General features: G+C 36.4%; 2 protein-coding genes across 3 annotated transcripts; both read left to right on the forward strand.

Moving 5' to 3' along the window:
• Window positions 1–506: 506 nt before the first annotated feature.
• Window positions 507–3,445, forward strand: LOC120479360 (uncharacterized). Of its 2 annotated transcripts, none has more exons than XM_039671730.2 (2): window positions 507–584; window positions 2,198–3,445. In XM_039671730.2, exons 1-2 carry the CDS (start codon window positions 556–558, stop codon window positions 2,820–2,822), a joined length of 654 nt encoding a protein of 217 aa, XP_039527664.2. In that variant the 5' UTR covers window positions 507–555; the 3' UTR covers window positions 2,823–3,445. The 2 variants fall into 2 exon arrangements, with proteins under 2 accessions (XP_039527664.2, XP_039527663.2); XM_039671729.2 differs by having other exon boundaries at window positions 509–584; window positions 2,195–3,445.
• A 907-nt stretch (window positions 3,446–4,352) lies between these two features.
• glo1 (glyoxalase 1) lies at window positions 4,353–18,267 on the forward strand. Its single transcript, XM_039671596.2, has 6 exons — window positions 4,353–4,510; window positions 5,971–6,053; window positions 6,476–6,616; window positions 16,618–16,685; window positions 17,466–17,555; window positions 17,890–18,267. Exons 1-6 carry the CDS (start codon window positions 4,442–4,444, stop codon window positions 17,979–17,981), a joined length of 543 nt encoding a protein of 180 aa, XP_039527530.1. The 5' UTR covers window positions 4,353–4,441; the 3' UTR covers window positions 17,982–18,267.
• Window positions 18,268–19,089: the final 822 nt, after the last annotated feature.

A 19,089-nucleotide genomic window follows, 5' to 3' on the forward strand; every position in this document is an offset into this window, starting at 1 on the left:
ATTTCTTACTTTTTTCAAGTTATGCATATATAAATTGTACAAAGCCTTGGGCACGTTTGTATTTTCACCCAAAAAATATTTTTAAGCCAATTATTTATATCTTTTGCTGTAGTGTATGTCTTTAATAGTCCAGTGATATTTTTGTATGCTCAAGGAGCCTGACACTGTCACAAAATCAATTAATGACAAAATTAATGTTTGAAAATGTAAACTCATATTTCCTACTGAGACATTACAGCTAAAGATTCACATATATTTTTATGGTAAAAATACTAACGTGCCTAAGACTTTTACTACTGTATAAGCACTGCTCTATGAATGAATATGATCAATTTCCATCATAACCTGATCTCTGTTAAAACACTTTATTTATAAAATTACGTCTAATCTCAAAGTTACATTTAACTCAATTTACTGGGCAATATATTCAGCATCTTTTGGTGACAGGCGGGGGCAGCAGTGACTCCCAACCGAGAAGTGAATTAAGAATGAATATAGGACGAGAGAAAAAAGTTGCAGTTGCAGTGTTGCACATTTCTGGTTCAGACTCAGCGCATGTGTGCCTTTGAACAAGAACATTGCAAGTAAGTGCTTTATGATTAAAATAATTGCCCAGTGGTTTTCAGATTTAACTTTAGTATTAACTTTCATATAAAATATGAATACGTGTGTAATGGAAAATAGGGCTGGGTGGACAATATCGATTAAATCGATGTAGTCAATGATGTTTCTCGTTGTTTCGTGAGTAGACTTCTTCAAAGATTATAGGCTAAGCAAGCCTGCCATCATCCACGAATCGAAATGAGCTTTGCTACTGATATGAAACAAATGCCAGCTATCATATTTTGTAACTTTTATCGCGAAATTGAAGCGTGTTGCGGATGACACGAAACAATAAATGCCGTTTTGACGTGTGACAGATTGCAGTTAGTTGTGAAAAGAAAGAAACTATAATGAAAGATTTAAACCGTCTTTATAGGCGTTTATTAAAATATTTACGTGATTTGACAACTGTATTAACTTGGAATGAAAAGTCTAGGTTGATTTTTTTTTTTTTTTTTTAGATAATAATATGAGGTTATAAAACCTGCAACGGATCGTTACACAATAACATACCCTACGTTTCCTTTGTTAATGCACTTGTGGTTCCCAAACTTTTTGCAGCATGCACTCCTTTCCGGTGTTAGATAACCGTCAAGAACCCCCAACACCTAACTCTGGTTAAACTTCACATTTTTAATTGCTAACTAAATACTAAAATTAGATTAGAAATGGGTGAGTTTGCACACAGATCATCAAAATTCAGGTTAAGATGACAGTTTTACTCTCGAATCATTCTCGGCATCTAGTCTTTGTCGATGTTTTATAGGACAATACATGTATGTTTTAATTACGTAAAAAAATAAATAAAAATAAAATAAAAGAGACAAAAAAATATATATATTTCCCTCCATTACAAACCCCTTCTTATACTGTCTATGTTACAAACATTCTCTCGCGCACCCCCGGTGGTCAATCTGCGCACCTATGGCAAGCCGCTTTAACTTTTATTCATTTCCAGGATATGAATTCTTGATATCAACAATTGGTTTTGAATGGCGGCCTATTTCACTAGTGAAAATACAATTACAGATATCAACAATTATAATTTTTACTAGTTCAAATTCAATTGTTGATATCTAGAATTATAGTTTATAGTTAAAATTGAATTGTTGATATCAAGAATTAATTTTTTTACTAGTTGAAATGTAATTCCTGATATCAAAAATTGCCATTGTTACTAGAAGAAATCTAATTCCTAATATCAATAACTATTATTTTAACTAGTGAAAATTGAATTGTTGAGATCAAGAATTCTTATCCTGGATTTGATTAAAAGTTAAAACGGCTTGCCATAGCGCACCCCAGTTTGGGAACCTGAGGAGGTTTTCATTGCTCTTTATTGTTATTACTACAGTAACAACGTGTAACAAGGACACTGTATAACAGTTACCATTTTTTAACAAAAAATAAGTTACTCTTCAAAATGCTATTAGATTAGATGCAAAATCAAAGAATAGTTTTAGAATAGGTGAATTCCCTCACTGTACATGCCGAACAATACTACATTCTTTCTTGCTACTTTGAGTTAGCCTATATACAACTAAGGTATAGCCTAATTATGAGTGTTTTATTTCTCAATCTGTGTTTCTAGTAGCTGTTGTTTCTCTCGTTGTCCCGACTGCATCGATATGAAGACTGTGATCAAAAAGGAAGAGTCTAATACTGAATGGGAGAGTTCATCAGAGACCCCTGGTAAAAAATTCAGCTGTAAATTGTGTGGCATGGAGTTTCGGCGGCGCCCAAACCTGGCGCGTCACATGCGAATACACACGGGAGAAGCGCCGTACACCTGTGAACTCTGTGGGAGAGGGTTTCGGTGTGCAGAATGGCTTAAAATGCACCTCACCGTCCATACGGGTGAAAAACGAAAGATTGTGAAGAGCTTCAGTTGCGATCAGTGTGCGAAGACGTTTACCTGCTCCACTGCACTCCAAAGTCATTTATACAAACACAGAGGCGAGAGGCCGTTCGCCTGTGCCCACTGCGACAAGTCGTTCTTCAGTCAAACCAATCTTAAACGCCACCACAGCGATTCTCATTCTGAAAAACAGTTCTGTTGCCCCGTGTGTGGAAGTGGATTCGCACGGCGCTCGACGCTGCAGAAACACACGCGGATTCACACGGGAGAGAGGCCTTTCTCCTGTCCAGACTGTGGAAAGACTTTCCCTTATAAATACACCTTAAATATGCATCGTAAACTGCATTCAGACAAAAGTTGATGTGATGTACATTCATGCATATAAATGTACATGTAAAGATGATGCCGTAATATTTACTCATGGTAAGAACTACCTGGAGATAGCATCCACACTCACATCGGCAATAGCTACATATGCACTGTGAATCTGCTCCAAACTTACATCTTGTTCTGTTTTCTCACATTATTTCTCGAATCATTTTCCATTATATTAGTTGCTTTTCTTTAGATATGGCCTGCAAACTCTTTTCAAACCCACATTTCAAGAAAAACAAAGGTTTGCGTGTAAATACAAAACACTCAAAATGTATAATCACTGCAAGACAAAGTTCATCTCTACAAGTCCCATTTTGTGCAGGTCAATCAAAAAATTATACTCTAAGATTTTATTTTTAAGCACGTTGGGAATAGTTTGCATTAAGCTATGTAGGCTACAAATAGTCAGCAATATGTATTTGTAAGATGTTATATTTAAAACTGTTAAATTCAAAATAAAAAAAAACCACCCTACCCACTAATCTACCTGAGCTCCATCTCCTTTTCATTATATACTTGAGTTTTTTTTTTAAATGATCAATTATTAAACAGTATTAATCCTTGTTATGGCGGCAATCTAAAAGATTGGCCATGCTGTGTGTGAGACAATCGCATAAACTCATCAGTTTCCAAATGTTCTAATATTATTACCATTTGCATTTTTATTGATTTAATTGCTACCTCATCATCGTTGTTATTAAAGTAATAAGCCACTCAATACCATTTATTGCAATGGACGTTTAATTTCATCAAGAGTAAATGGAAAATAGATGCACTTTTTAAAGTTAAGCTCATGAGTTGCTGTATTTTCATCCTAAAATTAAGCATTGAGTATCTGCACTCTTACACACACACACACACGCCTTATATGTCTTTTACCTGCGTCAATGAGTTGAAATATACTTTCTGGAATATACACATTTTTAGTTTGCACACAGAACTCAAAGTAACTATAAGTTCACTCGGAAGTTACACAGGATGTGGTTTACTTGTCATCTTAAATGTTTTGAGCCACAGTCTCCATTACATTCATTTATAGCCCCCCATGTTTCTCTGAACCATTTTCTTTCTGTAATTTTTCCTCCTATAGACCATTTCACAAGATGTAAACAACACTGGTCCAGAAGCACTTCCTGTTTCAGTTTTTTAACACTACATAAAAGCTGGGATAAAATACAACCAACGGAACATTTAAAACTGAATCAAAAAGTTAAACAAACATCTTTAAGATGTTTTCTTTACATGTGAAATAAAGAAAACAGTTACAAACTGAAACAGGAAGTGCTTCTGGACCAGTGTTGTTTACATCTTGTGAAATGGTCTATACTTATTATAATTTATTAAGTTGATGGGAAGATAAGTGAACACTCAATTTGTCTTGACAACACATACAAACAATAATGTAAACACACTTTTACTACCGAGAAATGTGTCTCCCTCTGCAGGAAGGAAAGGGAAACTACAGCATCTCAGTTATTTCATGGCTCCTCCCATAGTTACGTCACGCTATCAACGTTGCACGCTATAGCCACGCCCCCTGCGTGGCTCTTTCCGCCGGACTGTCAGCTGCAAGCCACCGAACATCAAGCCGAAACACGCCTAAAAATGACCGACCAAGGGCTGACGAACGAAGCAGCCGCCGCTGCGTGTAAAGACGGAAACCCCATCACTAAAGTAAGACGCTCATTTGAGTCCAGAACTAGAGACCTTTCAATCACACACGAATCTCTTCGCTCGTCATTTCCGTTCTCCTTTATAACTCAAACCACTCCAGGACAGCAGGAATTAGTTATTTATCCGCCTTTTTGTTTGTTACTCAACTAATTTTGATTAAGTTGTGTACGCGTAAGCTGTCTTATTGCTCAGTCATGTGGAAATACAATTAAAATATAGACTTGATTCTGTATGGAATGCAGATTGATATGTTAGTAACACTCTGTATGTTACTAATATCTTAGTAACATATCAATCTGCATTACAGTCAGAATCAAGCCTATTTTAGTTAATTTTAAGGAACTTAAAGTTGCTATAAGTAAGTAAGTAAAATTTATTTGTATAGCACTTTTCTCAGATGAAAATCACAAAGTGCTTCACTACAAAAGGAAGCATTAACAACTCTCATAAGCTATGATGACCTTTGACATTTCACACCCCTAGAGTGTCATACAGAGCAGTGCAAGCAGACAGATTTTACCATAGGACACAAATTTTAGGGAATATCAGGGAATTATATTGTAACACTTTGTGTCCATTCTTTGAAAAGTCATGTCATAAACAATCTTAACCAAAGAGAAAGAGATGCTAAAATAACACCTATACCAGAGGGATGAATAATAATTCTTAACAGCACATCCACACTGCAACCATTTACCAGAGATTCCTAAACTGACGTTTCATGCATTTACAAAACAATAAACTGCTCTTCTGTTTTTGAGCTGAGCTGCACGATATTACAAAATGATGGGTTTCTCAGAAGCGGAAGTTGTCGTAGTTGGGTCAACTTCTTTATATAGCAGTTAATGAAAGACTACATCATTAAATATGTTTTGTGATGAATATATGTTAAAATATATCATTTTCTCAAATAGCAAAAGAAAAACGCATTAAAGAGTAACTAAACCCTAATCCAACTAGTGTTTTCTAAACTTTCAAAAAGGGGGAAAATATATAGAGAGAGAGATTGATAACGGCAGTCGGAAGATGTCAAATTTACCGTCACTTCCACAGCCGCTGTATTAGAAACACAAACACCTTCACACTACGTTAACTAGGTTTTTTTTTTTTTGTCATTTGATGCAAAGGAAATGTAATACAAAGTACAGTGTTATAAATGTACATTTAAAAAAATTATATATATAAATTTTGTAGGATTTATGATGGTGATGACCTTTAACAATATGTGAAAAGGGTCCATGCTTAGATAATGACATTGACATTAATGGTTAATATTAATATATATATATTTTTTTATTATTATTATTGATACAGTGTAACTCAAAGGTCTGAGACCACTAATAAAAATGTTTTTTCCTCATAAATGGTCTTTTGGTTGCCACTGTTGATCATTTTCCTCACCTGATCCATCTTGTAAATGATGTTCTTCTGACCAAAAGTTATTCATGCCTCTGCTTTAGGACTTCATGATGCAGCAGACAATGCTGAGGGTTAAGGATCCAGTAAAATCCCTAGATTTCTACACGCGCATCCTTGGAATGACGTGAGTTCACTAGTGTAACAGATTGCATCTCTCAGCACTGAACTTTTTCTCTGTGAATGTGAGTTCAGTCTTGATTTACTGTAGTTTTCATTTGCCTGGTTTCACAAACAAGGCTTAGGCTTGTCGTGTGCATGTTTAAGTGGTTTTAACTGAAAGCCACTTGCATTGATATATCTTAAAACATGTGCTTTGTTTTGTCTTTTATCTAAGAAACGTTTATAAAAGCTGTTTAAATGTCCAGGGTTAATCCTGGCTTAATCTACCCCTGGTCTGTGAAACCAGGCCATTACTTTATAATATCCAAATGTGTTATGCATGTAGTTTTAATTTTGGCTTATAATCAATTGCAATAATAATGTGAATGGGCTTTAATTGCTGACCTTTGCAATGAAATATTTTTAAATCCGAATGTTTTATTATAGGCTGTTACAGAAGTTTGATTTTCCCTCCATGCGATTCACCCTCTACTTTCTGGGTTATGAGGATAAGAAAGAAGTCCCTGCAGATGTGAAGGAGAGGACAGCCTGGACGTTCTCCCGCAGAGCCACTATAGAGCTCACACAGTAAGTTCAGATATTTAAAACCTTCAGCATCAGACATTTAAAAGTCCATACAGGTTTACCACTAACGTCTACATTGAGTAGAGAGTCCTTATCGGCAAATTCACAGTCACCAGATTACAGTACGTCACTTCTCAGACATTCCTAGAATGAACGCTTACACACTGATCCGAAAACAGGTTTCAGTTTCCGTTTGTCGGTGCAGTGTGAATAGGCCTTTACAGTATGTGGGATAATACCTGAAAAATGTAGAGCAGGGTTCATGACCTTTGGCACACGAAGGGATAATCACTGGCATGGGACATTAGCTAAAGAGGAGTCCCTTAAACTTGCGTACGGATGTACAATTTGACGTACTTATTCCTTATAGTCACACAGCCAGCTTTATTAAGTTAACCAGTGGCGGCTGCTGGTCTTTCAAAGAGGGGAAGCTCTTTTTTCTTCTTCTTCTCTTTTTTAAAACTCAACTGTCAGGTGTGGGGATGGTGAAAAGAGCGAGGACTCGATGCAAAGTTGATGGGCTTTATTTTATTGATATCAAAAAACAAACAAGGGGAATAAATTGGGAGCAAAAAAGGCAGGTAACGAGGGAGGACAGGTGGGGCAAAATAACTAATAATCAGGAAACAAGATGGGAGTCGAAACAATGACAGGAAAGCACATATGGCACAACAAACACATGACAAGCACAAGCCATGTGCTCATACCAAACATGACAAAAACACATGACCAATAAAACAAATTAAAAAGCAATTGTGCTCACACAAAATGAGACCTGAAGAACGATGAGAACACTCATAAGACACGTGTTCACACAGAACATGACAACATGAAAGCACACAGCTAGTTTAAAACACAAGCTGTGTGCTACACAGCACAAGACAAAACATGACATGAAAGCACGCGGCCGATGTAAACACAAACCATGTGCCACACAATACACAACACACTGAACAGAGCGAACACGACAAGACAGAACGCTAATGTTACGCATGAGTACGACCATAAGGTCATCCTGTGCACTCTGTTAGGGGTTAACAGTTAAAGGACCCAGAACCAGATATGAAGAATGAAGACCCGGAGTCGGAATTATAAAAATTAAAGAAAGTTTTACTGAACATAGTTTGCCATTTCATCAGCAGAAGTCAGCTTCAAGACTCCCTCAGGAGTTCGTAGGCCGCCCCCTTACAGTTACAACAATCACAGCAGTTATACCATTTTCAAGGTCTAAGCTACGTCATTGCTTACACGTTGAATGATTCTCATTGGCTACGATATAGATAAACACAGTAATTTTCCACACATATACAGATAGACGAAACATATCTCCATCGATGAGGCACGTCATGACCTTCCAGGTCACAGATTTGGGTTGCTGGCGCCAGTGTGTCCAGAACAACAACTCATTCAATCTCCAATAATGGCAGTGGTTCCTTAACCTGCAACCAAGAAGACTAGCACTAAACTTTAGTCTAACTGGAGTAAGACTTCAACAAAGAAATAGTGCCTTAAACTGTTGGCTTCAAAGACCCGTTTATGTTTTAACACTCAAACATAAACCAAATCCCTATTTCCCTATTATTTTTACTGTTACTGCATTCACATAGGACACTAGCAAATAGGAGCTCCCATCAAGGCTGAAGAGAGTCTGAGCGGCTTATTATCAGTTAAGTGTACCAAAACATAATGGTAAAACATTCGCTCGTTTGGGAGAAAAACAGATAACATTTGCTTCTCAGAAAGCAAATATAATAGAAAGAATACAGTTTAATATAACAGTTAAAGTTCAATAAAGCAATGCTCAATATAGCTTGACCATCTGTACAGAGAAGTATCATATGTGTTGGACATATGTGTTCACGACGCCTTTATGATCCATAAACCTTTCTCCTGAGACCAGAGAAAGAGACAAATGGCCTTGTGCACCTAAAAGAAGCTGGTGACTTGTGCATGTACATCAGCATGCATTTAAGAATATTATTTCACAAGCAAAAGCACAAAGAATACATTTATGTCAATAAATGATTAAGTAACAATAAACATACTTAATTATTGATTTTATAAAAGAAATACATAATCATTCAAAATGATATTATGAAATATATACTGAAGAGGCAAGGGATTTTGACCACCCCTTCAGTCCCCCGTTTTAGACCAATGTGGGGTCCAATACCGCCACGTCTGGTCTAACCAGTGAGGTCACTACGGAAGGGGGAGTGGTGACGCATGCTCCCCTGACGGGTCACACTTGTCTCTTCACCTCGTCACGGACATGCTGGATACTAAAAATTCCAGTACCCATTAAGAGGCTCTCCCACCTTCCACTCACAACAGGACATCAATGTCATTCTTCCTCAGTTTATCAGTCAGATTAACATTTTTATAAAACACATAACTGATTACGAAACAAGTACATATTTATTCTCTGGAAGCCGGGCTAAATAAACAAGCACTGTTGCTGTATTCCTAGCATGGGCTAGACCCGCAGTCACTACTCAGATCCTAAATAAGGACATTGTCTATAATCATGAATACCAGAATATAAGCACTATTTTTTATTCATTTATTTAAAACCATAATTTTCAAATCCTTTTATCATAAACAACGTTTGATAGTTAATCCATTATTTTCACTACCCCCTTTATAGACCCTTTAGGTTCAAAACACAATGGTTGTCTAACAAAAATATAACAACAAAAAATAAAATATTAATAAGATTACTGATAATCGATTCAAGCACTTTTAAGTCTTTACTGAAATTATCAATCAGTTTACGGTCACATAGCATGTATCAGTTTAATTGTATAACATCTTACACCTGTTTTATTATTATTGCTTCAAAAATAGAAATAAAATAAAACAAATCCACATCATCAGTTTAATTGTTATTTTACCACTAAAATACAGAATTTTCCCCATTCTGCTTAATAAAGCTTTTGTCCATTCCTTATCTTTATATCACGTTAAACCTTGTTAATCATACAATGCCTTATTTTTATTCTGAAATATTTCATACCATTTAAACTTAAGTTAACCTATATTTCTTCTATCTTTACCCATTTACCTACACTCCTCATCTAACCAGTATAATTGTTTGCTTATAATCCACACAAACATATCTCACAAAACAACCTTTTTGTTTTTCACTTCCCTCTTCCAACAAGTCTCTCACTGCTGTCAGCCTAGTGACACGAGTTCCCTCGTTAGGGAAATTACTTTATTAATTCTTCAAAACCCTTGGTTTCTTATCATTTATTTCAACTTTATTTTTCCTTATAACTGCTTTTCACAATATTTGTCTATCAAATGGTTAGTCTAAAGATATTAGAAAAATAGAAGTCTAAAAATATTAACAGTATCGTCTCAGTCCCACTTATCTTTACAGTTTTACAGAAACGAAAATATTATCTTACTCACATCGCAACCTCTAAGACAGCCATAAAGCTGCTTTCTCATTTAACCTTCTTTAACTAAATTGTAGTTTTCTTAGACATCTAATGTCAAACATCCATTCAATGGTTTGAGAAATAAAAACTTCTGAAGAAGTTATATTCACTCCTCCTTTGTTCGCCCACCGGCCTTTCATAAAAAAATGAGGGAGCTCTCTCTGGATAATTTGGATAGTGACTCAGCCAATGTGTCACTTTGTCTCTCTGCCGTCAAGTCTATAATTTCTTTTATTTACGTTTATCATTAAGATCCCATATAGTCGTCTATTTAAATGTAGACCCTCAGTTGAATTTAGAGAAGAGTTTTTACCCCATAATGGACGGCAATCTTCAACTTTACAATTCCAGTTTATTTAACATATAATCCAGAGAGTAATTCAGAACAATATCATAAATGACAAAAGTATTTATAATTACCCATAGCAGACAGAGCTGGAAAATCACTCCAATTAAAGCTCGTCCCATGTTCTGTATTGTCTTTTCATCAGATTGACTCAGAAATGTCAACTTTTTAAAAGTTTGTCATTCCACTTAACCCATCTGTAATGTTAAAACACTCATTTCAGAGGTTAATGACACAATATCCTCAAAATCAGGAAATAATAGCCCCCAAACTAACACATATAACGTGCCGTCACCAAAAATATACACATTCATACACTGTAAAAAAATATTTTCAAGATTTGTTATCACAACATATTTTCTTTTGTCAAATCAACTTTATAATAATTTATTTAGTTGAGAACTTATTAATTTAAATCCTCAGAAACTCAAAATGATCTCCTTCATTGTATTAACTCACTTTTTCCAGTTCAATCAACTTAAAATTTTAAGGCAACCAGGTTACTTATTTTTTTAAGTTAAACCAACAATATTTTTTTACAGTTTAGTTATCACCACATTTTTTTCTTGTAGCTTTTATTTAATTGTTTATGGTCTCTAAACCAGTTTCAAAGCATGCCTGCTATTATTCATTTACTTTTAGACAGTCAGCTGGATTGTTTTGGTTCATTAACATTATTTTGTTTAAGCTTTCTTTAGCAGGCCAAAACAGAAAGTCAGACACAGTTTCCATCCCTTCCTCCACTCAAGTCTCTCTCACTATAACAAAAATAATCTTTTTAACAGCCTCCTAATACTGTAACTTTTAGACAACATTTAAACTCATTACAATATCCTTTGACCATTCACCTTTGTTATCTAGACTCTTCTTAAATCTTCAAAAGCTGTCTTCATCTTTAGTCACCACCATGTCTAACGACCTTCAGGAGTCAAAACTATGTTAGACATATTCTAAATCTACACTATAATTTTCCTTGCCCATAAGGTAACCGACATCCAAAGGTTTTGTTACTGTCTCCACAACAACTAATGGGAATCACTTCATGGCCCTGACTGAACCCCGAAGCCCACTTCCTGTTAGCTCTTTATCTATAATCTCCATCAGGGTGTGGTCCCCTGGCATACATAGAGCTTGTCATAATGAGAAGCAAGCCATGCAGTGAATGCGGTTTCTGGTGAGTGGGATAGAGGGACTTACGTTCCTGGGGCAGACTGCCGTGACTCCTCACAGCTCCATCCCCCCTAACGATACAGGATGCTGTTGGCCTCGCAGACACCCGTCCACTCTCATACCCAACCTCACATAAACACCTCCATCAGGAGATGCCCAGTGTCTGCGTGATCCCCCTGCCTTAGGTTGCCTCCTATTTGGCCAAAGAAGGTCTTACCCGTCATCGAGATGACCACTCGTGCACACATGGTAACCGCCATTTTCTCAAAACCGTTTTCTTCAACAAAATCTGTTGTTTCTGGAGCTTAGGAAAAATATTCAAGAGTCACCAGGGCCATTCGGATTGCCTAATAGTTGTAACACAGGGAGACAGGTTAATAACAACAGTATTCAATCACTTAAATCCATTAACCATCTTAAAAGCAGCAACTAGCTACTCAGTGGATTTAGATCACAACCGTACATTCAGTGTACTTCATCTGTAGGCGGAGCCATCAGCCCCGCCCCCGTTTCATGGTGGGGACTAAGATTTTCAGACAAATAAGTTATTGGTTCACAAACAACCTAGTCAAAGATCTATCTAGTTTCGTCTATTATTATTTTAATGACTTCTTGAAAGTCCTTCAGTTTTGCTTTTAAAACATTTAAAATACAAATTGCCTCTGAATGGCAATGATTTCTCTTAACATCTCTGTGTCTATGATCTTCAACTGAAACACTGTGTTTTAATACAAATAGCTTATTATCACTAATGACACAGGCTCAGATAACATCTTTAGCTGACATTGAATGAGAGAGAGACTGTGAGGGATTCAGTACTGGTACTGCTCGCTCATAAACTTCTAACATCAAACTTTATCCCATCGTTTAACTCTATTCCAACTTAAGGCATCTTTGCCAGAAATTACATACAGTTTCAAATAAACATTATTTACATTTGTCTTTTGCCCACATCAGGGAATTTAGGCATTACTAATTTCCTCTCAGATTGAGTCTCTGTTGCACTGGCAGTTTTCAGCCACAGTACACATCAGATTCAGATAAGCAAACTGTTTCATTACAGCCCAAAACAAACTTATCTTTTGAAAGCTAAATATCAGCTTCTAGTTCTTTCATGGTCAACTTCTCAAGTTGTTTGTTTAATCAGCATTCAACAACTGCTAATAAAGTACTGCTACTGCTTATTTGTTCTTAAATAAAAATAATTATTCTAGTTCTCAATAACGTTTCTCATTTCTCAATCTCAATTTTAATCGTCAAGTTCTCAACCATAGTTTTATATTTTTCGACTTAAGTTTTCTCTTGGAGTTTATCAATCTCCAATTAGGATTCACACTAACTTTGACGAGGCAAGCACTCTCTGCTTGTGATACTTTTACAGTTATTGTAAATCATCTGTGCGATTAGTCTCTCTATATCATCTAAAACCTTTTTAAAATGTTTAATTAAAACACAATTATCCTTTTAGTTACTTTGATATATTTTGCAACTTACATTTGTTGGAGTCATTCATTTTACATCAAACTGTATTTCATTATTTCACTTATAAAAATTACTATTATAGATCTTTTCTTCAAAAGGACTCACTTTAAGACTTCAATCTCTTGACCTAGTTTTTATCTCTTATTTCTCAGATGAAAAATGTTAATGTAGTCATTTAAACACGGATCTACTTCCAAACACACATTAATACCAGAAATGTGTTGTCTGTTATCACATTTTAAAACACATTATCGGTGGGCATTTACAGTTACACGTTTAAATGATCCTGCTGACCACAATTAAAACACTCTCTATCTGCTCCAACTTATTGCACACTCTTGAAGCAGTGTGTGACCCATTCAGGAATGCACACAGAGCCACTGATAAGCAGTTCTCTGTATTCTTTTACCGTCCACCAGTGGCGGATTTAATCACAATAGCCCAATCATAATCTTCTTCATTATTATTGACAGAACATTAATTTTCAGAAGGTGCATCGAAATGCTCAAAATATTTCTAAGTTGTTTTCACAAAGTTTCAGTTTAACTTTAATCACTTGCCTAGGGAAATTATTCCCGCCCCAGAATTTATTCTACTTGCTTTTTGTAATGATCATTAGCAATATGAGGCTAAACATTTTCATCTTTCAGTTTCTTTATAACCAGTCAAGTTGTCGTTTAAATTTCCAATCAGACTCAAAACCCTGACTACCATTTACTTAATAATTTCTGCAAATTTCTTCAAAGTGAGGGCTTCAGAGCACAGCTGTTTACAGCATTTGCTCTCTTCTGTCGCACTATTTGTTTTAGGACTGTTCAGATTACTGATTAAGTTATCCAATTTTTCTGCCATATCTTAATCATAGTTCATACTCACCTGAAGTTATTGCAGAAATGGAGGCGGCAATCTTTGAACAACTCAGCTTGGCTTCTGCGTGATGAAACTGCAAAGTATACTGCAAAATCACAGTTACATATACTGGTCCACGCCAATTTGGGTCCCAAATTTTTATTTATTTTTCCCCGGAATCGTTCCTGATGCATCCCTGGCAAACAACCCTGTTTTTGTTAGTATCCCTAACTGCCTGATCCACTAAATTCGGGGTACCCCTATCTGAGATGGAAGAGATAGAGTAGGTTCGCGGTGCCCTGGAACTTAAACCCATTCCAGGGACGTACTTTGCTGGGGTGTTGCTACACCAACAATGCCCAGGCCCAGTGGGGCCCCCACAAAGCACGCTTCACTTGCGCTGTCTGCTCTTGTTAACTTTAAACCTTAAACAATGCTATCAGCGACTTCATTTTATACTTTAAACTTTAGTATAATTAACTTCTTCACTCGCTCATCGGAGTGAAGACTCTCCCGACCTCCTTCAAAATCTCTTCCAGTCAGACAGCCCTAACAATTAACAAAAGCTTACTACCTTGTTTGTTGATTTGCCAGGGGTGTCACCGAGAATAATTGCCCGCATCCTCCACCAAACTGTTAGGGGTTAACAGTTAAAGGACCCAGAACCAGATATGAAGAATGAAGACCCGGAGTCGGAATTATAAAAATTAAAGAAAGTTTTACTGAACATAGTTTGCCATTTCATCAGCAGAAGTCAGCTTCAAGACTCCCTCAGGAGTTCGTAGGCCGCCCCCTTACAGTTACAACAATCACAGCAGTTATACCATTTTCAAGGTCTAAGCTACGTCATTGCTTACACGTTGAATGATTCTCATTGGCTACGATATAGATAAACACAGTAATTTTCCACACATATACAGATAGACGAAACATATCTCCATCGATGAGGCACGTCATGACCTTCCAGGTCACAGATTTGGGTTGCTGGCGCCAGTGTGTCCAGAACAACAACTCATTCAATCTCCAATAATGGCAGTGGTTCCTTAACCTGCAACCAAGAAGACTAGCACTAAACTTTAGTCTAACTGGAGTAAGACTTCAACAAAGAAATAGTGCCTTAAACTGTTGGCTTCAAAGACCCGTTTATGTTTTAACACTCAAACATAAACCAAATCCCTATTTCCCTATTATTTTTACTGTTACTGCATTCACATAGGACACTAGCAAATAGGAGCTCCCATCAAGGCTGAAGAGAGTCTGAGCGGCTTATTATCAGTTAAGTGTACCAAAACATAATGGTAAAACATTCGCTCGTTTGGGAGAAAAACAGATAACATTTGCTTCTCAGAAAGCAAATATAATAGAAAGAATACAGTTTAATATAACAGTTAAAGTTCAATAAAGCAATGCTCAATATAGCTTGACCATCTGTACAGAGAAGTATCATATGTGTTGGACATATGTGTTCACGACGCCTTTATGATCCATAAACCTTTCTCCTGAGACCAGAGAAAGAGACAAATGGCCTTGTGCACCTAAAAGAAGCTGGTGACTTGTGCATGTACATCAGCATGCATTTAAGAATATTATTTCACAAGCAAAAGCACAAAGAATACATTTATGTCAATAAATGATTAAGTAACAATAAACATACTTAATTATTGATTTTATAAAAGAAATACATAATCATTCAAAATGATATTATGAAATATATACTGAAGAGGCAAGGGATTTTGACCACCCCTTCAACTCACAACCGAAAACAAACACGCGGAGAATGCATGTCCGAATCCCAACACAAAAGTGAAACCAAACTAGACAGATGTGCCGTGATTCAAACACCACGCCCGCACATGTAACAACAAGACACCTTACACCGACGGAAGAAATGTGGGAATTAGGTTGAACTGTGAAATATCTGATGAAAATTGCAAATACTAAGAAATATGTTACAGCAGTTCGTCTTTCGAGTAAAATACACACAAAATTCGCGACGAGACTGAGCACGAAATCTTTAAACTAGCTTCCGCGTCAGCGATTTTTTTTTTATTGGGTGAAATCGCTGTCAATCAAAAGGAGATGCAATCCTCCAATCATCACGCGGACGCCCGGACGCCAGGCCAGCCCACTTCCCTATTCACCCCAGAGACGCCCGGCGTCCGTGGGCGGGACATAATCGCAGCATTTATCCAATGACCGTCTAGTTTAACAGCACTGAAAAAAACTGTTCAAAGCAGCCCCATTGAAGTCAATGGACGCCGAGCTTCAACGGGGAAATGCCATAGGAAAATGCATACACTGTGACGCGCTACAGGTATGCATGAGAAGGAGATCAAGTCAGCCGACCTGCTATTTGTTGCTTATTCTGAACGAACTCGTCTTCGAGATTACCGTGTTCTAATGCATTTTTACTCATTAAAATGTTAACACAATAGTACACATTTGATCATTATTTGTTTGACATTATAGGGGAAGCTGAGCTTCCCTTGCAGTCTTAAAGAAATCTCCACTGAAGTTAACGTGCTACGAATACTATGAAAATGCGAGATTTTAATATGTGTTAGTAGTACACACATCCGACAAACCATTTGCTGGGCCGAGGTGCACTCTTCTGTGATTATCCCTAAGGTTATCGACCTTAGATCCTGTCATCAGAAGTGTGAAGCAGTTTTCATGTGCTATTCTGTATTTCTCTTTTCTCTTTTTATCAGTAACTGGGGTTCAGAGACAGATGACAGCATATCTTACCACAACGGGAACTCAGACCCAAGAGGCTACGGTGAATATAACATGCAAAACACAATTTCTCCCTGTCATACTATCGACTGTGATTGAAGTCGGGCTGGACTATATATACATATGTCAGTTTTAAAGGTTAGATTTTGCACATTTTTCAAAAGGATAAACAATGCATATTTATTTTTTACAGCCATTTTTGATCGTATTTACCAGGGGTGCCATTAATTCTGACAGTAACTATGTGTGTGTGTGTGTGTGTGTTTACATATAAATTATATAAACATAAACTTATGTTAGATACGATTAATGGGCTATATGCACGCATAAGTTCCGCATTTGACCTAAGGATGCTCGTCTGTTTCCGGTTGGGGAGATTAAAGCGGAGGAAAACCGAGGAAAACGTGATTATGGCAGAGTCTTCAAAATTTACTGTCCTCCCGTCTTTGAAACGGAACTTTCATACGTTTAGATGTAATTTTATATATAGTTATGTTTATTTAATATAATTTTAAAAAGAAGCATAAACACAACGTGGGATGTCTATTTTATCTGTTTTTGTGACTAACGTTTCTTTAGTATAACCATGGAGTATAAAATTCAATGTAAATTCTCGGTATTGCATTGGACTCTACGATCAGCGGAAGTTATTGAGCATCCTTAGACCTTCACCGGAAATACCGCCGTGCATAGAGCCCATTGATTGGACAGCCCAATGGAAAATGTGTGCAAATGGAGTCATGGATAAAAGAAGATAAATAACATTGGATAAATGACATTATTAACCTAAAAATGTTAAAAAAAAATATTTATCTTAAAATAGGCCATATTGGAATTGCTGTCCCGGATGTCTATGCTGCCTGCAAGCTGTTTGAAGAGAATGGAGTGACCTTTGTAAAAAAGCCAGATGATGGTAAGTTCTTTCATATTATCCTATACAATTATTTTAGGTACATAGAGTTTATCCACCAATAGTATACTTTAATTTCTAAATATGTTAGTCTTGTGGAATTTACAGATTTAGGATGTTTACATTTGTATGTTTACTGTGTTCTTAATAGCATACTCTTAGTATTTATCCATTTATGTTTATGCAAATTGTTCTGTTTGCATGGCATACCCGGATAACTTTTTTTATTTTCATAAAATTGAATTAAAAATGCTAAATATCCCCTTTTGATTTCTAGATGTCACTGGAATAAGGAACTATCATACAGAAATACATTTTCATTCTGTCTGTCTTGCAGGTAAAATGAAGGGGCTGGCCTTTATTCAGGATCCTGACGGTTACTGGATTGAGATTCTCAGCCCCAACAACATGGTGTCCATCACTTCTTAAAGACTGTGACCTGATCAGAAGACACTAGTTATGAAATTCAAGGACCGTTTGGGATTAAAAAAAAATGGTGATTGCTTTGTGCTCAGCAGTGAAGACGGACAATCTTTTTGTATGACAGCGGCAGTGTGTTAGACTGAATTAGGCTGAATGTAAGAATATAATGCAATTTGACACCTTTTGAAATAATGCAGTTTTAAGCTCATTAAAATTAAATATTTTTTGAATTGATGCAGTCCTAGTCCTTAAACACTATATTAATTTGTTAAAATAAAGCAAAGAAAGCATATTTGTTGTGTCACTCTTTCGTTGACTCTGAAAAAAGTACAGTAATGTTATTGGCATGTACCTTGTAAGACTTTGTATATGTGGCCTCAAACACACTTTGCGGGTTTGAACGTGCTGGGACAGGTTTTGAATGAACAGGGTTTAAGAAGATCAATTGCTCAAACAGTTGATTAAAAGCATTAAAATGTGACTTCAAGCAGGGTTGGCTTTCAACAAAAGCTTAAAATGTGTATGTGATTGTAAAATAGGTTTGGTCAAAGTGAAGAATCTTGCTTGGGAAGGATCCAACCAGTTTCCATGTTAAAGAATGCAGTTGGTATAATCGGAATGCATCTTTTAGAGGATGTGTAATAATAAAGTTTTGTTTAGTTTAGATTTGTGTCTATCCAAAGCTGTTCAGTTTTTAAGTCCTTAAGACATTTAAATGTGGAAGAACAATGGGAAGTTGAGGTGAACATTAGCTTGGTTTAAAGGGATAGTTCACCCAAAGATTGTCATCGTTTACTCACCCTCCAGTTATTCCAAACCTGCATCTTTCTTCTGTTGAACACAAAAGATTATATTTTAAAGAATATTGGTAACCAGACAGTTGATGACACCCTATATAGTATAATACACCCTTAGTGTTTTCTTTTTCCTTCTACGAAAGTCAATGTGTGCCGTCAACTCTGGTTTTCCAACATTCTTTAAAAGAATTTATTTTGTGTTCAACCGAAGAAAGAAATTCATACAGGGTTGGAACAGCTTAGAGTTAGTAAGTAATGACAACATTTTCATTTTTGGGAGAACTAACGTTATCATTTTAAGCTAGCTTAAAGTTAGC

This window comes from Pimephales promelas, chromosome 11 (assembly GCF_988280905.1).
Source record: "Pimephales promelas chromosome 11, fPimPro1.hap1.1, whole genome shotgun sequence".
NCBI lineage: Eukaryota > Metazoa > Chordata > Actinopteri > Cypriniformes > Leuciscidae > Pimephales > Pimephales promelas.

Excerpts from the sequence above, each read along its gene's own strand:
- LOC120479360 (XM_039671729.2), top strand. The coding sequence starts at position 556 with ATGTGTGCCTTTGAACAAGAACATTGCAA. Across the intron at positions 585-2,194 it reads TTTGAACAAGAACATTGCAA|TAGCTGTTGTTTCTCTCGTT; the intron begins GTAAGTGCTTTA and ends CTGTGTTTCTAG.
- glo1 (XM_039671596.2), top strand. The coding sequence starts at position 4,442 with ATGACCGACCAAGGGCTGACGAACGAAGCAGCCGCCGCTGCGTGTAAA. Across the intron at positions 6,617-16,617 it reads GCCACTATAGAGCTCACACA|TAACTGGGGTTCAGAGACAG; the intron begins GTAAGTTCAGAT and ends TCTTTTTATCAG. Across the intron at positions 16,686-17,465 it reads CTCAGACCCAAGAGGCTACG|GCCATATTGGAATTGCTGTC; the intron begins GTGAATATAACA and ends ATCTTAAAATAG.